At 41.2% G+C, this 20202-nt stretch overlaps 2 protein-coding genes across 32 annotated transcripts in view; one reads left to right on the forward strand and one right to left on the reverse strand.

Moving 5' to 3' along the window:
- PHACTR1 (phosphatase and actin regulator 1) overlaps nt 1–5446 on the forward strand; it is a 312497-nt gene extending 307051 nt beyond the window's left edge. For all 16 annotated transcript variants that reach the window (XM_030482452.1, XM_030482481.1, XM_030482392.1 and 13 more), the window contains one exon: nt 645–5446. In XM_030482452.1, coding sequence (XP_030338312.1) covers nt 645–660 — 16 coding nt within the window. In that variant the 3' untranslated portion in view covers nt 661–5446. The remainder of the gene's footprint in view (nt 1–644) is intronic.
- Nucleotides 1–20202, reverse strand: part of LOC115606511 (TBC1 domain family member 7-like) — a 33830-nt gene that overhangs the window by 3774 nt on the left and 9854 nt on the right. For 5 of the 16 annotated variants that reach the window (XM_030482543.1, XM_030482591.1, XM_030482609.1 and 2 more), the window contains 5 exons: nt 19698–19742; nt 18944–19089; nt 11403–11532; nt 10182–10561; nt 5648–8662 (listed from right to left, as the gene is read on the reverse strand). In XM_030482543.1, coding sequence (XP_030338403.1) covers nt 10475–10561; nt 11403–11532; nt 18944–19089; nt 19698–19742 — 408 coding nt within the window. In that variant the 3' untranslated portion in view covers nt 5648–8662; nt 10182–10474. Of the gene's footprint in view, nt 1–2792; nt 4690–5647; nt 8663–10179; nt 10562–11402; nt 11533–18943; nt 19090–19697; nt 19743–20202 lie in introns of those variants that run through there. The other 11 variants (XM_030482646.1, XM_030482657.1, XM_030482666.1 and 8 more) reach the window with 8 other exon arrangements.

Consider the following 20202-nt stretch of genomic DNA (forward strand, 5'->3'; position numbering starts at 1 on the left):
TAGCAAGGTAATGAGCTATTCATGTCATTAAGCAGTGGCATGAACTGAGCAAAGAATGTAAGTGTTGCTTTACTAGTGGGACACATTAATTAATTCATAATAGAGTGAAAAATCAAAGCTCAAATAAAAAAAACCTCTGCAGAGCTGACAAACCCACGGCTCCCGACACAGGGTGTACTTGCAAGAAAGCATGGCCATTTTAGCACTACTTGCCTCTTTAACCTCCAGCACTAAGGAATAATCCTACGTGAACTGTATATACATCTTTCTCGCTGAAGAGCATAAGGTTTGTCTAAGCCAGACAGTTTTTGTGGAATCAGTCACGGTGTGGTCTGCAGGAGGAGCAGCTGGTCTGAAATAACTCGCTCAGGGATCTGACAGGGTAGACCCAAAGCATATAACTGTATTTGGTAGGTTTTGGTGCAAAGAGTATCTGCCTATGAACTGTGTGTCAGACTGGCGAGGACCAAGAAGTGTGTGTGACTGTTCTGGGTCTGCAGTGCAGCATGGCTGATGTCAGTGCTGCAGGAATTGAGCTGCCTGATGGTGTCATAGTAGCAATTAGTTCTACAGGCTTTTTTATGTACCATATGCGAGGATATTATCTTACTATTTCTTTTCCCCCACCCCCACTTGCGTTTTAGGTTTCATAGACCGTAGCAGTTCAATTCTACCTGACTACTATGCCATCTTCAAAACATAACTATAAGGAACCATAAGTGCTGGTATTATTCACTTCCCCGTTACGTACAATGTAAATCTTCTGAACTGCCTTTTAAAAAAAAGAAGAGTAGAAAAATAAATAAATATTAAAAAAAGAAAAATTGTATTTACATGTGATGGGTACTGCAGCATCATCAGACCTGCTGGTTCAAGCTTCAGTAACAGAAAATACCCCTGGTGGGAATCGTGCCAAGACTTGGCATCTATGTATAAGACTTTCCTGGCATGTGGATTTGCCATACATGTTCAAGCTCAGCTGGTGGTGCATCTATTTCGTCTTCAGGCACCCCTCATCCTGACAAGCCTCTGTCATCAACTCTAGAGAGCCCTGAGATGGCATTCAGGGAAGCACTGGCCTGGGTGAAGTCTCCAAAAGACGAGCACCTATGACACTACAGCACTTAAACCAAACACTCCTTTCAGGCTGCAAGCACCTTACGGGGACAATGAAGGAGCAAAACTACTCTATGGGCCAGCCCATCTGTGAATACCATCTGACTAGAAAGGCTTTTCTTTCCCTGGAGAAGTTTATGGCCAGTCAATAGGCATTGTTCAGCTCCCAAGCAGAAAAAGGCGTCAGCTGTGAAGAACAGGACACCCTACTGAAGGCTGGTTCAGTTCTACCAACTGTTTATTTGTCATCTCTGATTTTCTAAACCCAGTTGTGAACCCATCAGCAGTAACGACAAGAATGTTGAGGACAGACAAGCAAAACCCATCTCTTCATGGTCACTGCATGGCATTCGCTCAGCTTGTAGTTTGTTTTTACACCCAAGCCTCGTGACTGTGTGAGAGCCGACACGCACATGTGGCAGCAAGGCTGGGATTTGCACCGGCTCTGCAGAGGGACATGTGATAGAAGGAACTGAGGATTCGGTGAGCAATATCTATCCTCGCTGTATCAGGTGTTTCAAGAACTGATCCTAAACTCACACTGAGAAAAGCGTGACAGATTGTGTTACCTGACCTAACAAAAGGAGTGTGGTGCATTGGTATGGATGGTGGGACTTGTCACTGGCACTCACAGCTGGGGCATAAGGACAGCAATTCAGAAGTGTTCTGGTTTGGTTTTAATTTATTTTTATTATAGTGGTTTAGCACACAAACTGACCAAGTGAAGCTCAGAGAGCGGGTCACTCTGGGCCTGGTTTACCTGCCAATTACAACACATGCTTAACACTAAGAAAGCATGGAAACAGCCTCACTGAATTCAACAACATGTCTGACAGGCTTAATTGAAGCTGAACACATTCAAGTGCTTTTCTGAACTTAGGCCAGCACCTTCCAGAATCAAGTCCTTAACTAGTATAACGCCAGCAAGCTGGGGCAAACATTGTCTAGAAATCCTTTCCAGCTCTTACAAGCAACTATTATGCCATTGTTTGGGTCAGTGGCCCAAAGCACTGTAGCAACTTTAAGAAGCTCCAGATTATTACTTCAGGACACCTTTTTTCTTCCCTAATAGCTATGTTGCTTTGACAGTTTGAACGGAGAGGCCAAAGTTTTTTACTATAGTATTCCTATTAATTATTCTGTTTGGGTTTGGGGTTTTTTTCCCTTTCTTACTGTCTTCCATGTACCTACCCGCCCTCTGTGCTCCCTCTCTACCTCCCCTGATGAAATGCTAACATTGGCCCTTCACTGAGCATGGGCTGAGAAGCCTCTCGCACCTGAGCATTTAGTGGCCAATGCTGCTGCACAGTGCCAATAGTCTTGCCTCTTCTGAGGCCTCCACCTCATTCCTCTGGGGGAAGGAGTAAAGCAAAAGGACCTGCTCTGGCACCTATCCTGCCCAAACACTGGCAGTGTGGCTAAAGCACTCCATTTACATTTAGTGATGGTTCTCGATACCTCATGGATTTACCCTCCGTCGAGAAACAAGTGAAAACATTTCTTTCTCATCTGTGGCCATCTTTGCAATGCTGTACATTATCAGCTATTAAGAATTGGCTTGTAGGATAGTGTAGGATAGAAGATGCTACAAAGGAAGTAAAAACTAGCTGGTTTCTCGTGCCTGATGTGATACACTTCCCAGACCGGGTAATGACTTCCAAAGAAGTACACAGTGATTTCTCTATCACCAGCTCACAGCTGCTTTAGTTCATCTTTAATGTGCAATGTTATCAGCTCAGTGCAGCAAAGACAAAGCACTTACTTACATACCAGCCAGGAACATACTGCTATGGGTTAATCTTCATGAAAACCTGGGGTTCATGTTTTTAAATTCATTCACATACGCATACAAACACAAGAAGACTGCATCACAGCTTTCAAAAAGGAAAACAAAACCCTGTGCTTTTGACTACAAATACATTGTATTAGGAAAGGGCTCTGCAATATAACTGTTTTGAAGAGCAACAAGCCCTCATGTTCTCAGTATGGATCCAATACCTGCCCTGGCATCATTAGCTTAGACATTCTGTGTGAAAGGGGAAGGGAAGCCATTTAAGGAGCAGCAGTGACAGAAATCACAGGACTCAGCAGGCTGGTGGGAGGAAAAGGTGAGATCTTTTCTTTTTCTTTTCTTCATTTATGGTTAGAATGAAGAGGAAAGAGGTGGAGGAGAGTCCCCAGGGGAATGGGTAGTCTGTGCGCAGTTTGGGGCCTACCACTGTCCCTTGTGGGTATGGATCCCAGCAGTGCCCACGCCTGCCTGTCTGGTAGCCTAATAAATAAACCCCAGGACACTGGTTGAGGCATGTATCTGCCAAGTCCTGGGTGAGGGCCAGACGTTCCCCAGCACCCTGCCTTCATCTGGATGGGCCTGAGGTACGTCCCTGCTGACCACTTGGCAAGTTGTCACTCTCATCCTGCCTCAGGATTCATGCTGTCCCCAGGGCAGCTACTTGCAGCAATGCCTTTTCCTTTTGTTTTCAATTTATGTTAACTCCTGGCTGAGCAGACACCAGGACACAGTGGAAGCACTGCCGTATTTCTCCCAAATTGGAAGTAGAGCTTATTACTGAAAAGGGAAAGGGGGAGGAGTAAGAAGCCATAAAAAGTGTTTGGCACCATAGTAAGCATCGCAGAACTGGCACTTCATCTGGTTTTAGATTCACTGGCTCTGGGTATTTTGCAAAGTCAACCTTTGGCAAAGCACTCTTCAGCAACCCGAACACTGGGTTTGCATACCCATCTCCGGCATCCATGGGAAGTTGGAAGCACACTGGGGAAAGCTAGTCCTTTATTTAAAATCTGTTTTCTTGAGCACTTGTCTTCTCATCTGTGGAAGCCATCTCTATCACAGCAAAGTAGCTATGTTCTGTTGGGGTGAAGAAGAAACCAACAAGCAGTCATGATTTCCCCCCTTTCAGCCTGGATTATGTGTAGGACATACAGATGATGGCATTCCTGCTAAGATTCTGTTAACACTGCAGTTAACACCAGTCAGCCTCATTCCTATTAGCAGGAGATTAATAGTAGTAATAAAGACATTACATCAGGTTTAGAGAATGGAAAAATCAACGCAGAACAAAACTGGCTACTCCAGTCATCCATCTCCAGGGCTGATAATGGAGATGATAATATTGTAGAGTCAAGGAAGAAAAACATTTGATTATAATCTACCAAATCCTGATGGGTTATTTGTACTTAAAATGTGCAAGTATTGTGACATCTGTTCTACAGCCTGTGTAAAGATGAAGTGGAAACGGGGGGAGCTGGGGAAGTGGTGGGGATTGGAAAAGCTACTCCAAAATGTCTAGAGAAAAGTTTTGATTGTTTGAAAAAAAGCAATGGTGAGGAAACACGATGGTAGCATCACCCTCCCACCTGCACCCTCGCCAGGAAGGACCTGGCACTGTATTTATGGCTAATGGGGAGGGTGTCGGTGTTGCAGCTTTTCCCCAACCCTACGCCCCGCTGGTTACATACTTGCAAGCTGAAGTGTCAGGCTGCAGGTTTGCTAGGACAGGCTCAGGCCAGCTTTTGTGTCTAGACGATTCCTTGTGTGCACTGTGGACATTACTGGAGGAGGACAGGGAAGGGGGGAATGGAATTTAATAGACTTTGTTTAACTGAAGCAATTTAGTGAGCCTATTAAACATCTTTCAGCCTAATACTTCCACGTAATCACAGCACTCTGTTATCACTGCAACTTGTCACCAAACTCACCCTTCGTTATTTCTACAGTGCCGTCTGTGCTGTGGAAACACTACAAACCCACAGAGGGGGAGCACGTCCAACATGCCTAGCGAAAGCTTGCACTCATAGAAATAGATGGGCGAGATGGAAACCCACAGTTAGTTACACGTGAACGAGGGGCTCCCTAATGTGCCTGCAAATAAAATCACTTTGTATAAATAGCCATGGGAGATGACTAGGCTAGTAAAAAATCAGGAAAGAAAAAGGGGACAAATGATTTTTCCCAGGTGTTCAGTCTGCTCGAGCTTGGAACAACTTCTGTAAACAAAGAGGAGGTGATGGGCACATTACCTGTGTTCCCATGTGTCTCAGTTACTCCTGCACCAGTTGCATTTTCCAGTTGATATCCAAGTGTATGTATATAGTTTGTCTTTGTATAGGAGTGAGTGTGGTGGCTGTTAATCGTGCTCTTCCAGTATTGTAATTTAACAGATTATGGCTGTATGAAAATGATGTAAATAACTAGAAAAAAATTAAACTGGATCTCTATGTCCTAGGTTTTGTACATACTGAAACTGCATGGTATTTAAATTATTGTTTGTCTCTGATGTATGCAGTTTCTTAAAAAAAATTCATTTAAGAAAAAGCATTCCTGTGCCTGCGTATTTTATCACCCTCTGTCCCAGTGACTGATAGTGTAACAGAGGGATGCAGTCAAGGATAGCAGCCCTCCTGCTGCCAGCCAGGCTCAGCACTGCAGCCTGACAGCTGCAGCTACACAGTGCATGCCCACGACATGCTCACACCTCAGCAGGAAGCAAAGCAGAAGAGCAAAACTTACCAGAGCAGATCGAGGGGACATCATATCAACCAAGCCACTAGTGCTGTCTCGTGAGCTGGATCACTGCAGGTGTGTGAAGGCAGACAACTGGTACCTCAGCTGCTTAAGTTGTATCCAGCACCAGCCTAGTAAAGGAACAAAACCAACAGTCTGCACTAGACATATGCTCACACCCCCCCAACACAACCTAAACCCAACTCACCTCTCCTTTCCCTGTTCACAAGTCTTTGTCCACTATGCAGCACCCTGTGGTTACCACAATCATCACTGAGCAGTACGAGCAAGTGCTGTTTAGAGCAAAGGAGCCATACCTGCACATCCACCTACATTCATACCACCTTTTCATCTTTTTACTTTCCTCAATAGCTTCCATGGTAGCACAGCATTTCAGGCTGTGACAAGCTGCAGCCTCTGTGTAGTGAAAGGGTAAAGAAAAACCACCTTCACCAGGATAAGTATGTACCTTCAAACAGTCCCACTAGCAGCCTGCAGAAAGCACAGAAGGTAACAGTGCTGCACAGGCTGTTTAGTTTTCCTAACTGATGGTGCAAAAACTCAGACCCCAAAGAAACAACCAGCACCAGCATCCTCACTGTAATTGGCAGGTGGGAGCCGTTCCCCTCCTCTGATGCACACAGGCTTCCCACTACACAAAAATGAAAGGTCCATATACTTTAACTGACCAAATTCTTTGTTTCCTTTTGGATAAGTTTTCACTGACCTACTGTGTCTTCAGTAAAGTCCATGTAATTCCCAGCAATCAAATTGCTATCTAACGCCACCTTTAGGCTGGAAACAGAGGAGGCTGAAAAAAAACCACGCAATTTCCTATTAAACCCGCACAAACATACTGCTTCTTGGCAGTACCTGGCTAAGAGTTCAGTGCCCTCGGTGCAGGTATGGGGTGAGATTGCTTTGCTATCATCTTCCTCATCTCCATTTCTCCACAGCTCAGATCAAGGTTCCCTGGCAACCAAGTCCAAAACAAACAGCATGGCCATGCCCTGGTCACACAGTGGAACTGGTCTACGTGGGACAAAGCAGCCACCCTCCTCCTGAGCAGTGTGAGCTGATAGCTTCTGGTGTGCACACCGACATCTCAACATCTGCTGAGCAGCTGTAAGGGCACAATGCAGAGGTGCAGCACCGCACCACCACCCTGCACCCAACCCAGCAAGCATTGCCTACTCATTGTACAAAACTGCTTATAGAATTCTCCCCCAAGCGGCAGAATGCATGAAAGCTTGGCTGGTCAGTAAATTTGTGCCGCGTGGTTAGGAACTTCGGTGTTCAAAGAGACATCATCTTCAGCTGAAGTCATCCCCTGTCCCAGAAAGTTGATCTCCTATCCACAGGAACCTGCTCTCCATCACTGTTACTTTGCCAGCCTCTAAATTACTGTACTTCAGCCACTTTTGTCTCCACACTCTCAGGCTTTTCTTCCCATACTCTTAGGCCCCTTGCTAGACCTCAAATCACTCATCACTTTTCAAGCATCATCCTCTGACATCTGCCATTACTTTTCTTATCTGGAGTTTTCATCACATTTGGACATAAGCTGGAAAAGATCTGGTGCGTGCAACACAGGAGAGTACAGACGTGGCATTGCTCTAAACCCCTCTGGAAAGAAAGTACTGCTTGAGGGGAGAACTGGACCAAATTAAGCGTATTTTTCTTGTTTGCAAAGCCCATGTAGATATTTGGCAGGGGAAGGCTTGAGGGGGGAGCTTTCACTCTCCAACATGAATGCTTCAGTGTTGTTTCTATTGTTTCCAGGCAAAAAAGAAGGGGGAAAGGGGTGGGGAATAAACCAAAAAACACTCTCAGCAGCTAGTTCTGTATGAACAAACAGGCATGCAACAAACAGTTACATGCTCTGCCGGTCAGGAAGAAATAATGTAAATAAAGACAAAATACCTCATTTTCAAGCTTCTCAAGAAAAATGAACATCAGATGACTTGTTACCACACTCCTCCTGAATGACACAGAGGTAATATAGAAAACAAATAGCAAAACAAAAAAAAAAGGTAAGCCCTTTCGTACATTACGTAGCATTGGAGGCTCAACTATGTGCAACTTCAAAACCATCCATAAGGAACTAGTAGTCCATAGCAGATAAATAACCAAACTTGGACTGCCCACTACAACTATTTGTGTTGTTCATGTTAGCCACATACATATGCCAAACTCCAGGCTGATCACAATCGTTGGAGGCACAGACTAAGGCTGCCTAAATGGTGGATTCTGCTCTAGGCTGTATTGCCTCAGCCTCACGGTGATCGTTACATGCTGGGACAGTGAAAGCTCACATTTTGCTCTTCTGTTCTCTTCGCAAGCAGGTCTCTGAGCTAAAGCATTATGTGCAACTGTGCAGATATCACCAAAAGTTACCTGAGTGTAGGTTAGCCAGATTCACACTTTCAGTCTTTTGGGAATTCAGTAAGTTTTCTGCATAAACTGTATCCCTCATAAATCCACAGTGAAAGCTTGGAAATGGATCCATTAAGATACACACAAACATCTCTTACCAGATCAGTGAAGGAAGCATGGAGTTAAACCACTATCTATTCCCTAGAGAAATGCTCTCCTTCAGCATAGCCCAGAAGAAATAACACACTCCATTAAAGAAACACTCCTGTTCTGTGTTTGTACATGAAGCTGAAAAAGCTACACACAAACTTCAGCTGACATTACAGTGGAGCAACATTTGAGGATCCATCCCACATACATTGAAATGTTTAAGTAAAACTGCTGTTGCTCATGTGGAAACGAAGATTTTTACTGTGAAGGTGACCAAGCACTGGCACAGGTTGCTCAGAGAGGTAGTGGACTTTTTCCCTCCCTGGAGACATTCAAAAGCTGTCTGGACAAGGTCCAGGGCAACTGGCTGTAGGTGGCCCTGCTTGAGCAGGGTGTTGCACCCAATGACCTCCAGAGGTCCCTTCCAACCTCAATCCTTCTGTGATTCTGTGAAGGCAGATCTCTGTCTCTCATCTGTGCAGCTCCAGGGCCTGCCTGTTAATGGAGAAAGGCTTTAAATTAAAAGCTAACAACCCCACAAAAAGCGTCATTTAGAGCCGTCAGTCAAACAGTGATCAGAGGAGCACTCACTGGCAAGTCTGGGAGCAATAACACTAACTGGTAATTCTAATCCTGATTCAATGCATCTCTCTTCACAGAATATGAGTTATTGATTCCCTTTCAGGACTGAAACTACTTAACACCTCCAGTGTCATCACCGCTTGGTTTTTTAATGACTAAGTAATCTGCCATCCAAAGGTCTGAATAATGTGTATGTAACTTCGGGGGTTTTGCGAATAAGCCGCGCAGCCTGAGGGAAAACTGCTCAAATGGGTACTCTCTCAGACTGCACCTGCAGCCATTACTTGAAAAACCTGTGCACTGCATGTTACAGAATTCAGTGTTGTTATTCACAGAATGTATATGCTCCTTCCTATCCACATTACCCAGCTCTCATGTCTAGACTAGAAAACAAGCTCTCATCTGAAGTGAACTAAATGGATTACACTACAATGCAGACGCAGCAATGGCTTTCAAAGCAGACACAAACATGCTTTTTCTGAACTGGGGAAAATTAGGCATTTCAGGAACACTAACAGCAGCATCTCAGAATCCAGCACAGTTAATCTACCCATGTTTTTAGGTGCAGCCTGCACCAAGTCCCAAGCTTCCCCAGCGTATGTGCTGGAAGATAAACCTGACCTACTTTAAAAGTAAAGTTAACTTTCTAAAGCATTTCAAGTCTACACGACACTGAGTGCAAACTAAATACACTCTTTCAAGTGCCATGAGCATAGTTGGCACATGGCATACTAAGCATCAATTTGAGACAAGTAACAGCTAAGCAACACATTTTTATATACAATTCCCTGGTCTATGCAAGATGTAGAAACAGGATTTTACACTTTTACAAGAAAAAGATCAGTTCTCCAGCAAATCTCTATCTATGGCTAATCACACTACTTTTACTGACATAATGAGTTACATTTCTGTGCTAAATTTGTTTTGAAATCTAAACCAAACAAGAATCAAATTACAACTTCGAGCTAAGCATTCAACAGAGGCAGTGTTTATTACTGACCTGTAATTCTGAATCATATTGACTTGGCGCACTGATTTTCTCCATACCTGCCTAAAGGTACATTTTGGGACAAGACAGATCCACTATTCTACAGCATCTTACATGAAGAACAAAGGAGGAAGTACAGCCATAGAGAGCTGGCTGACAACAAAAAGAAAGTATTTTAGGTCACTTCAGAAAAGCGTGTCGCCCTGGGTCACTGTGATGACCTCTACCTCAAACTTAGGATGCCTCTTCCTGAACATTTACCTGAAATTTTACAGTACTAACAGAGCACATTTTTACATTTCTAGCAAAGGCATGTTTATTCACCAATGAGTTCCAGCACACTAACATTTAGTAAATTCACCTTATAACACCTTCAAGTAGTAACCAGTTATATCAAGTATAAATTGGCATACAAAAACATTTTTAAGTTACAAGTCTATTTACCTTGCTTCAAGAGTCATATTTACTTCCCCAAAAGGCAGTGCACACACTGTGCAATCAGAACACTATAGCTGGCTGGCCAGGAAACGCTCTGGACATGATCACACCGCCACTAGGTATCTTCACGCCATCTGTATTTATTGAAAAATATTTACATATTGATCACCATGCTATTAGCTGCCTTAGTAGCATCTTTACATAGAAGAGGTAAAGAATAACATCACACTAGGATAGGGGAAGAATGGTAAAATGCCTTTTCAAATGTCTTTTTTTTTCCCCCCAAGCGAAGAAAGTTCTCAGGCTGAGTGTGCTGGAGTCCCACAGTGTGTGCGCCACAGATCAACAGCTTTGCTGACAATAGCATCAGTGTTATCTTGAGGAATCTACAAAAGATCAGGGCAAAACGCCTTGTCAGATTACTTCATTTGGACCGTTTTGTTTAAAATACAGATTTTTAATTCCCAGTTCAGATTTTATCTCGTTATAAAACAGAAAACTAAACTAGAATCCCATCTCCCTGCCCTACTATCCCACCATCCTTCAGGCCTTCATACACCATATTACTTCCAGGTTTTAGATAAAAAGCTTTTATTTACAAAAGAGTAAGATGACCACCCAGGCATCTCACACTTCAGACATCCCTAACCCGACATCAGGCAGAACTCGTACTGACCATCCCTGACCACAAACATATCTAATCTAACTAACCTAGGTTACACTGGGATCCTAAAACCCTGCTGCGATGCTCATTACTATTCTTAGCAGGAAAGTTCAGGGTCATGTTCATGACCCCATCCTTACATCAACAGAAAACATACCCTGAGTCTATAGATTCACATTCAGATAAGGAGCAAAGTGCCAGAAACCAACCCTCTAAGGAGCTTCCAGAAGAATTAACCTAACCTCACCTGCACTTACTTTCACAGAAAAGCCCTTCAGTATCGCAAGGAATACTGCCAAATCTGTACAAACATGGATGACATTCCCCAAAGCCTAAAAATCACTTCACTCTATGAAAGCCTTACCTCCTGACAGAAAAAAACTATTGTTCTCTTGCCTGCACATTCTCTCTTCACCTTGGTACTACTATATTATTCTCAGTAAGTAATGTGATACTATCTTATGGTATGTTTGCAACAGGCAAATGACTAAGGATGTTTATAAATGTTTATATACATATTTATAAAGCATAAAAGGTAATGCAAAGCACAACAGAGTACTTACATTTTCCAAAAACTGGGTGATCTTTTCTGCAGTATTCAGTGCTATTATCTTCATTTTAAAGGTTAGTAATATCTCCACAGCAACAAAAACAAGAATCTTGCAGGAGCCACTTATAACTTTGTCCCAAACTCTACAAAAAAGAAAAACGAAAAGGAATCACCAAACATTATGTCGTGCTTACCTGCTTGTTTATCTGCTAGAACGGTATAACATATAATCACCGTTTTCCAGACTTTCTCTCTGAATAACAGCAATGTATTGAATTATTCTGGTCAAGGTAAATAAAAGACATTTTATCAACTCCTACATCTGTACAGAGCAGAGTGATGACACAATAATGTATTGATATGGTATGGTCTTGTTTAGAAATGGAACAGTTTACAAGCTCAAATACAGAAAGCAAATCTTCTTTTAATAGCCTGAACTGTGACAATTCTACAGCATATGGTATAGGTGCGAATTTTTCCAGTGCAAAGAGGAAACAAGCTTTATTACCGTGCCTAATAAAGACACTCTTCAGACAGCTAAGTAGCTGAGAATTCAAAAGGATGTAATACTGAACAATTGCATCTCTAGAATCTAAATACTGCAGGTCATTGCTGTATGAGCTATAAATACAATGTACCAGCATGATGATATAATACAATAATCAGGATATAATCCATGATGTTGAAATTAGGCAGGAAGAACAACTAGTACGTCCTTCAATCCATCTCAGTGTGCACAGACTCTCTCAGAATTACCTAACCATTCCTACCACTTGTAGGAAACTGTACCTGGACCTCACAGTTTTAATAAAAGCTGAAGGGCAGGCCTCCAAAGGCTGCAAGTACTTTAGCAACAGAACTTTGACGAATATTAAAAGAGATCCTCACTACTAAAACAGCCTGCAACAATCTGAAATCATCCTTCATCCAGCAGCTCTATCTCAGTCCCAACTCAAAAGACTCGGGATGAAAGATTATCCAAAACCAGTGTGAAACCATCTGTCACATGGCAGCTTTTATGGGCTTGCTTTATTTTTAGTTCTTGAATTTAAAGAGCTGTGTCAGAAAGACTTTCTGAGGATTACTGTTCATGCTCCCCCTGGGCACTTGTTAACAGTATTTCTCCTTCCAAATAAAAACATGGAGGACAAAGATCACATACTATCCTTCATAATCTCTGAACACAGTAACACTAACTGGAAAACATCTTTTGCAGCCAACCTATAAACTTGGATCTATGGGTGTGCTTCTTCCAAAGACAGCTCAATTTTTATATGACCTTGTCTCTCAGAAGCACTTGCCCTTCAGCCTGGAGTGCCAGGAGAACTCAACACAGACATAACATGAACTTTGACAGCTGAACTGAAGAGTAGGTGTCACACCTTTAAACAAGGAGTTAAGAAGTGGGACTCCAACGAAGAGCTATTCAAATGATTAAGGGACTGGAATATTTCTCCTGTGAGGAAAGGCTGAGAGAGCTGGGGCTGTTCAGCCTGGAGGAGAGAAGGCTCAGGGGGGAACTCATCAATGTATATAAATACGTGAAGGGAGTGTGCAAAAAGGATGAAGCCAGGCTCTTTCCAGTGGTGCCCAGTGACAGGACCAGAAGCACAAACCGAAACACAAGAGGTTCTCTCTGAACATCAGAAAACACTTTTTCTCTGTGCAAGTAACCAGGCACTGGCACGGGCTGCCCAGAGAAGTGGTGGAGTCTCCCTCCTTGAAGACATTCAGAAGCTGTCTGGACATGGTCCAAGGCAACTTTCTGCTTAGCAGAGGGGCTGGATGGACCAGATGACATCCAGAGGTCCCTGCCAACCTCATCTTCTCTGTGATTTTTTGTAAAAAGCTTGTATAACTCTTAACGTGAAATGCTTGATGCTGTTACACAGTGCTTATTTTTTTACACTGTGACTCAAGTCAATTCTCTGTCAGTTTCTTAACCTTCTATTCACATAATTCTTTTGACACTATTTTCACCACCTCTTCATTCTTAAAAAGAATATACCAGAATTTAAGTTATAATGAAGAAATGAGGAAAGAAATATGAACAAACAAAAGCCATACACAGACAGAAGGGTAAAAAGGTACTGCCTATTTCTTTCCCCTTTACAATTTAGTTTTAATTCCCTGTCTCACTATGATTAAAAAAAAAATGAATATAATTCCCATATGGGCAGGAACAATTAATAATCCAGATTAAAATCTTACTGCTTCCTTTGTGATTCAAGCATCCAGGACAAGTGATCACTGTAAATATCACACTGATGTGGAAGTCACGTCAAGAAGCTTTAAGCAAGGCTATGAGAAAACTGAGATCACATTCCTGTTCCACACTGTACAGGTCATCCTTGTTTACTTCTAACGCATTTTCCTTCACAAACATATCTGTTCACAATCCAAGAACAGCTCCCCACATGTTTCATGGGCATCAGAACTATAGTTATGAATGACAATACTGAGAGCAGCAGACTTCAGGAAAAAATTCGTAAAGTTCATATTGAAGCTCATGCTAATTCTAAAACAAATTTACTAATCCTAATACAAAAGACCCAGCCTTCTTTCATTATTTTGCTTCCAAGTCTCCTGACTTGAGTCTCCATGATTACGTTACAGCAGGTTACATTTCACGATCAGAAAACACTCTAATGTTTTCCTGCACTATTTAGTCTGATTCCAGAACAAATGTTTTAACAATGGCAAAACAGATGCAGTATCTAAATCACCAGTGCCTAAAACATTTTGGAAGAGGGTGCCCAGCAAAGTGGATGAGATGTCAGCACTAACCAGCTGTGTCTGCTGCAGTATTTTTCCCTTCAACATTTCCAGCTATTGTTACTCCACCAGCAACAGCAAAAGGGGAATGACTGTGACACTGTAATGAGCAGAGCAGCACTCAGCACCTTGCTACTCCAACAGAGCCAGGAATGACAACATAAACTGTCAGGCAAGTTTTGAATTAAGAGCAGAAAAAACCCACAGCAGTTTCAAGGAAACATGTATTTTGCTGATTCTATTCTAATATAGTAGCCTTTACACATTGTGTCTCTACTGATGATAACCTATGTATTCTGCTTTCATTTTTAAGTTAACAGCAAGCACTTACAATCAAGTCTGCTGTCAGAGATTGCAACTTTTTACTTGTTTTGTTTTGATACTCCTTGAGATGGGATAATTAGAACAGAGATGTCATGACAGTGTGCCTATAGCCCTACTCAGGAATGCTGAAGAATCAAGCATATATTAAATTCATTATGGTTTTTGTGACTATCATCCTCTGTGAAAGACAACAGTATTCAATTAACCACAGGAGCACTTTTGTAAGTACTTCTTGAACAGTAAAACAGTAACAGCCACAAGGGAAAATAAGGACAGGAAGCTATGAAGGTAAAGAGCATGCCAAGGATTATGCAAATGAACTCATTTACTTTTCACTGAGCTCTTCCTCTAGACAAGATACAACTCACTCTGTGTGTGCATATGTGTGAAGGCAAGGCATTCTCAAGGCAGTTTCTGAGGCTTCTCAACCACAACTGCCAAGCAGTATGCAAAAAGCATCACAGCATTGCTGCTCACTCTTTTTCTTAGATATTATCATTAACCTCACCTGTTTTTTCCCCTAGGCTGCAGGGTAAACACTCTCAACCTTATTCCCTGGGTTTGATCCTCCAGTTATCCAGAGATATTCAAAGAGAACCTGTTTAGACCTCTGCCTGCACTTCTTGGTGTCCTTTCCAGAGCTGGGAAGCAACTGAGTTACTACTTAAAGGCAAACCAACTTAAGTTTCTCTATAGTAGTCCACACACACATTCTTATGTCCTCCCACTCCACAGTACATCTAAGGCGTTCTTCATATTTCTGTTGTTTCTACTAACAAATTACTTATATTTTTATGACTAGATGTAATTTATGCAGGACATGGAGATGACAGATGTCAACCTATAGAAACCATGCATTAACACATGACGTAGTGCCAGTTTGAAAAGCAGTCATAAGATTTCAGGAGAACTACTAAATACTTTGCTACAAACAAGTTACCAGAGGCTAATAACCTAACACCACCCCACCAGCTATTACAGCCCTGCTAATGCCAAGTCTTCAGTGCAGAATACAAACAATGTCAGTCAGGCGCTGGATACTCAATTGACAATATGAGGCCACAAAAAATACCTGGCTTACCACTATTGTATCTGCAAAGCTGCACTACTACTGTTGCAGCTGGATCACCTAGGGTGACAGTGCTTCAATAAACCGGCAGCCAAAGTGCCATTTTGCCTGTAGAGCAGAAGCCACAGAAGGGACGCCAAGGATTAACAGCAGGGCTCTCCAGCTGAGGGCCTACACAGCACCATTGGAAAGCTCTCCACACGTGGAGCTTACTGAACAGATGACTAGATATACTGTTGTAGAAATTGAGTAAATATGGCAATGGTGGGTATAAAAACAAAAGGTGTGATCCAGTTCTCTCCTTGTTTCAGCAACAAGTAAGGCTTTATTGCCTGTGCTACAGGCTGGTTCATGTTCCAGGAAGCACCCTGCCTATATTCCAGGTGGGATACAGAGCCCTGAGAATACGGTTCCTTCAAAATCTCCACTCTGCTCCTCTCTTTTACCAATGTGGCACTTTTTTAAAGTTTGTTAAGGAGCATGTTGCATAGTATTTTAAGTGTATTAGGGCAAGCAAAGACAGTGCCTAAGATCAAAGGAAAATTTTCTACATTAAACTGGTCTATATAAATTTTTCATGTCCATTTAAATTAAACTGGTACATAAATTTTACCAAAGGTATAACTAGAAGTGTGCTATAAAACAGTATTTATACTGAATGACAATGCCTGTCAGGAGTAAAGCTGGTATTATGCAACCTCATATCACCAGCATTGGATAAAATTTCTGCATAGCATATACCAATCTTATACACCTTAGAGAAAAAGAGAAAATCATGAAATTTAGATTTAGTTGCCTGGCAGAGATGCCTACAAATTATAGAAAGCAAGCAACATCTCTAAGAAATACAGTGCTAAATCGTAAGTTCAATTAAATCGCAGAAGACTGAGCTCTGATCATCTCTCACTTGACAAAAAGTAAGTAAAACCCAGAGGAAAACTGGAGACCTGTTTTTAATTCTCAGCAGTTCCAACACTGGCATTTGGATACATTTCAGATAAGCATTTGGGCTTCTAGATTCTAATCCAAACTGAAGCAATCCAAGCATTAATTAAGTTCATCTGTCACATGCTACCCATGAAGTATGTTATTTCCTTAGTAAATGAGGCCGTTATGATTACAACTGAATAATGCAGAAACCTAAACTGGCAACAAAAAGCGCACCTTTATCATGTTCCCACAAGAACTGCTGGGAAAAGGGATTGCTGTGCCATCAGAAGTACTAACACTAAAATTTGTTTTTACTCCAGAGTGATACAAAAAGCCAGGATTTTGACTTTTTCCATGAGGAAAAAAAAAAAAGTATTAAAAAAATTCCAGGTCATCACCATATTCTACTTCAGTAAGGTAAAAGAGCACACGAGAATGCTGAACAGTACACTAACTACACAAAATACTTTATAAAAATTAACTGATTCAAAATGGTAGAAGTTTGAAACTAAAGATTCTGACAAGACAAAATCAAAATTCTTCATCTACATTTTTCTTTTACACTGTCAAGATGATACAGCTCCATAAAATGCTACATTTTCAACAGAAATTTTAAAAAAACCCAAATCATCCAATAGCAAAACTGCTGTGATGCAAATTCCTCTTTCGGCTCCAGTTCTCAGCTGTAAAACCTAGTAGTAAAATTGAATCACACAAGCTCTAAGGAAAAATATCTCCTAGAAGACATGCAAAGAAGTTCCTAATGCAGTAGTTTGCAAAGGCTATTTCAGATCACAGAAGCCTACGGAAGAAAAGGCCTGAAGAGGCTGGCAAATCCCAGCTAGAGCAGTCGCTTCTACTGACAGTTGTTTAAGTTTTAAGGCATTAAGTTTCATACAAAGAAAGCACAATGAAACAAGGTCAATCATTACCTGCTGAAAGTAAACTACAAATGCAAACGTTAAATCAAAATACAGGCAACCATACATGTTCAATTGCTTTCAAAGAAGTAACAAGCATTTTACGCATGCTCACATAATTAATTTCTGTAACCATAAAAGTAGTAGAAGCTTTTACCCACCACATCACACACAAACGCTACAGAGAGGTGACTAATTTGCAGCATTATAGGTGCTTGATGAAAAGCAGTTACCATGTAACAATCACCATGCTGCAAACAGCGAAACGCCTAAAGGTCTACTACCAAACCCTCCAGGTTTTGTTCAAATTTTTTTTTTCTCTGAGACATATTCCTTGGCAACAGTAAAATATATAGAACCTCAAAGACCATGGTACGTCAAGACTAGAGAACCTGATTTCTAATGTTATAGCTTGTTCCCTAAAATGCCCTTATTTTCATAATGGCAAATAGAATATTTTTATTTAAACACCATAAAGCATTTTAAACAGAGCATTTTACAGAGGTCTCTGTTTCCACACTAGGTTCCTATACTAGCCACTGGAGTCCTGGAGGTGCTGGAGTAAAACTTCCCTTGAACCTTGTTACTGCTCAAAATTTTCAGGCAGCTGAACATGAAACCATTGTTTTCTTCGTGCCACCTACTGCTCAGCTATTAGCAACTCTTGTTAATGCAGAAAGGATATGCTTCTCTACATGAAGCTTGAATTTTCTGCTTTCCAAGAGTTCTCTGGCAGCAAAACTACAGAAATAATATAATCTTCATTTCAAAAGCCCTTCAGTGAAGATCCATACACAAAAATTTTCCTCTTTTAAATGCCCAGTGAGCTGCCACTTGGCAGCTCACCCAACAATGTGTACCCCAGTTTTATTCCTGAGCATGGTGCCACACGGTATGGAATATCGCTGGGGTCGGCTGTCCCGGCTGTGTCCTCTCCTAACTTACTGTGCACCCCCAGCCTGCTCGCTGGTGGGGTGGTGTGAGGAGCAGAAAAGGCCTTGGCTCTGTGTAAGCACTGCTCAGCAACAACTAAAACATTTCCATGTGTTATCAACACTATTTTCAGCACAAATCCAAAACATTGCCCCATACCAGCTACTATGAAGAAATATAACTCTATACCAGCCAATACCAGTACACATTCCCAAAATATTTTTAATCTAATGATAATACAGTATTATAACCACTCCCTAAGCAAGGATTTTGGTTACAAAGCCTGAAAATCAACTACCATTCAGCTATCTATCACTAAAAGGGGATTTGGAGTTTTAAATCCTAGGAGCCATTAAGTGCCTAATGGAATCAGCCACTATATTTAACTCCATTCTTTTTTAATTTCAGTGCCAGAAACGATCACACAGAGATTATCTTGCATCAGGAGCAGGTGGAAGCAAAGCCAATTTTGTCATTTCCAAGTCAACAGTAAACTCCGTAATCTTACAGATAAATTAAGGAAAGCTCTTTGCCTGCTACTGATGACAAAAACTTGTATTACTATAGAATTACAAACAGAAATTAAAAAAAAAGAGCACTTGCCTCTGTAAACTGCACTCAGGTAAACAGCCTGCAAAACACTTTTTAAACCAAAGATCGTAAGGGAGCTTGTTCATTGCAGCACATGCTTTTAGATGCATCAGGAGTCTGTTATCTTCAATGTTCAAATACTGCTCCAGAATTTTTGGCTGAGAGAAGAATTGGGAAATTTTAGGTAACTCACATCAGAGTACCCTCCATAGTAAACACGCATTGTAAGAAACAAAATGTCTTAAAAATTCAATCTCATAAAATAACATGTTAAAATAATGAACTTGCATTGTTTTAACTAAAACCATCATGTTCCAAAATACAAGTGCTGATGATTTTTGCAAATAGTTAATTAGGTACTTTACTTAACTGAACAACAACCAACCTCAGGTTCCTTAAATTGCTGACCATATGCAGTGTTCCCTAAGGCAATGAGGCGTTTGAGAGCTTAAGGCAATGCAGAGATCAAACATGCACTAATTACTGCTACCTTCACAAGTAACATTGAGTTTCATTCACCTCAAACATAATCGCCTTAGCACACATCAAATAAAATCCTCACACAATGCAGCAAACCCCAGAAAATCAATTCTGAGAGTAAATCCGTGTGCAACATATTAAAAGCTGGACACTGATTTCTTGTTTAAAAATCCAAAGTATTCAGAAGTATAAACATGTGGATAATTCTCCACATAAAAACATGGATAATTCATTTTGTTTAAATTCTAATGTAACGCAATATACATTTTCATAAATTCAGAAGTACCTTTATGCTTTTTGCCATGATTAGGTAGACAGCTAATGACTTCACCTGTCAAAGGGAGAAAACACTTCCTTTGTTCCTATTCTAACATCCATCATCTTGGTACAATGCTTGTATTACAACAGAAACTCAGGGAGAGAGGCAATTCACCCTTTCTTTGTAGTGAAAGCACATACTTTAAAAATGCTCCTCTGTCCTTTGAAAAGAATTACAGAAATGGGTATAGCTGAATGTATCACCTCCAGCAACAGGAAGTGGGTTGAAAAACTATTTCTTAGTTCCAAAAGAGTAACAAACAAAAGGACATGCATAATTTTCTGCAACTAATTTTCACTCAGTGATTGCTAGTGCATGGGTACTCTGATGATAGTTTTATCTCAGAGATTACTGTTACCTAAAAGTTTTTTATCTGTTAAGACTATTTGAAGAATGACAAAATAAGTATGCATGTAAGCATGCATTTTCTTTACAATGAAATTTTAATTTCATAAAACAGTAAGACAGAAAT

The sequence above is a fragment of the Strigops habroptila genome, chromosome 1, assembly GCF_004027225.2.
Source record: "Strigops habroptila isolate Jane chromosome 1, bStrHab1.2.pri, whole genome shotgun sequence".
NCBI lineage: Eukaryota > Metazoa > Chordata > Aves > Psittaciformes > Psittacidae > Strigops > Strigops habroptila.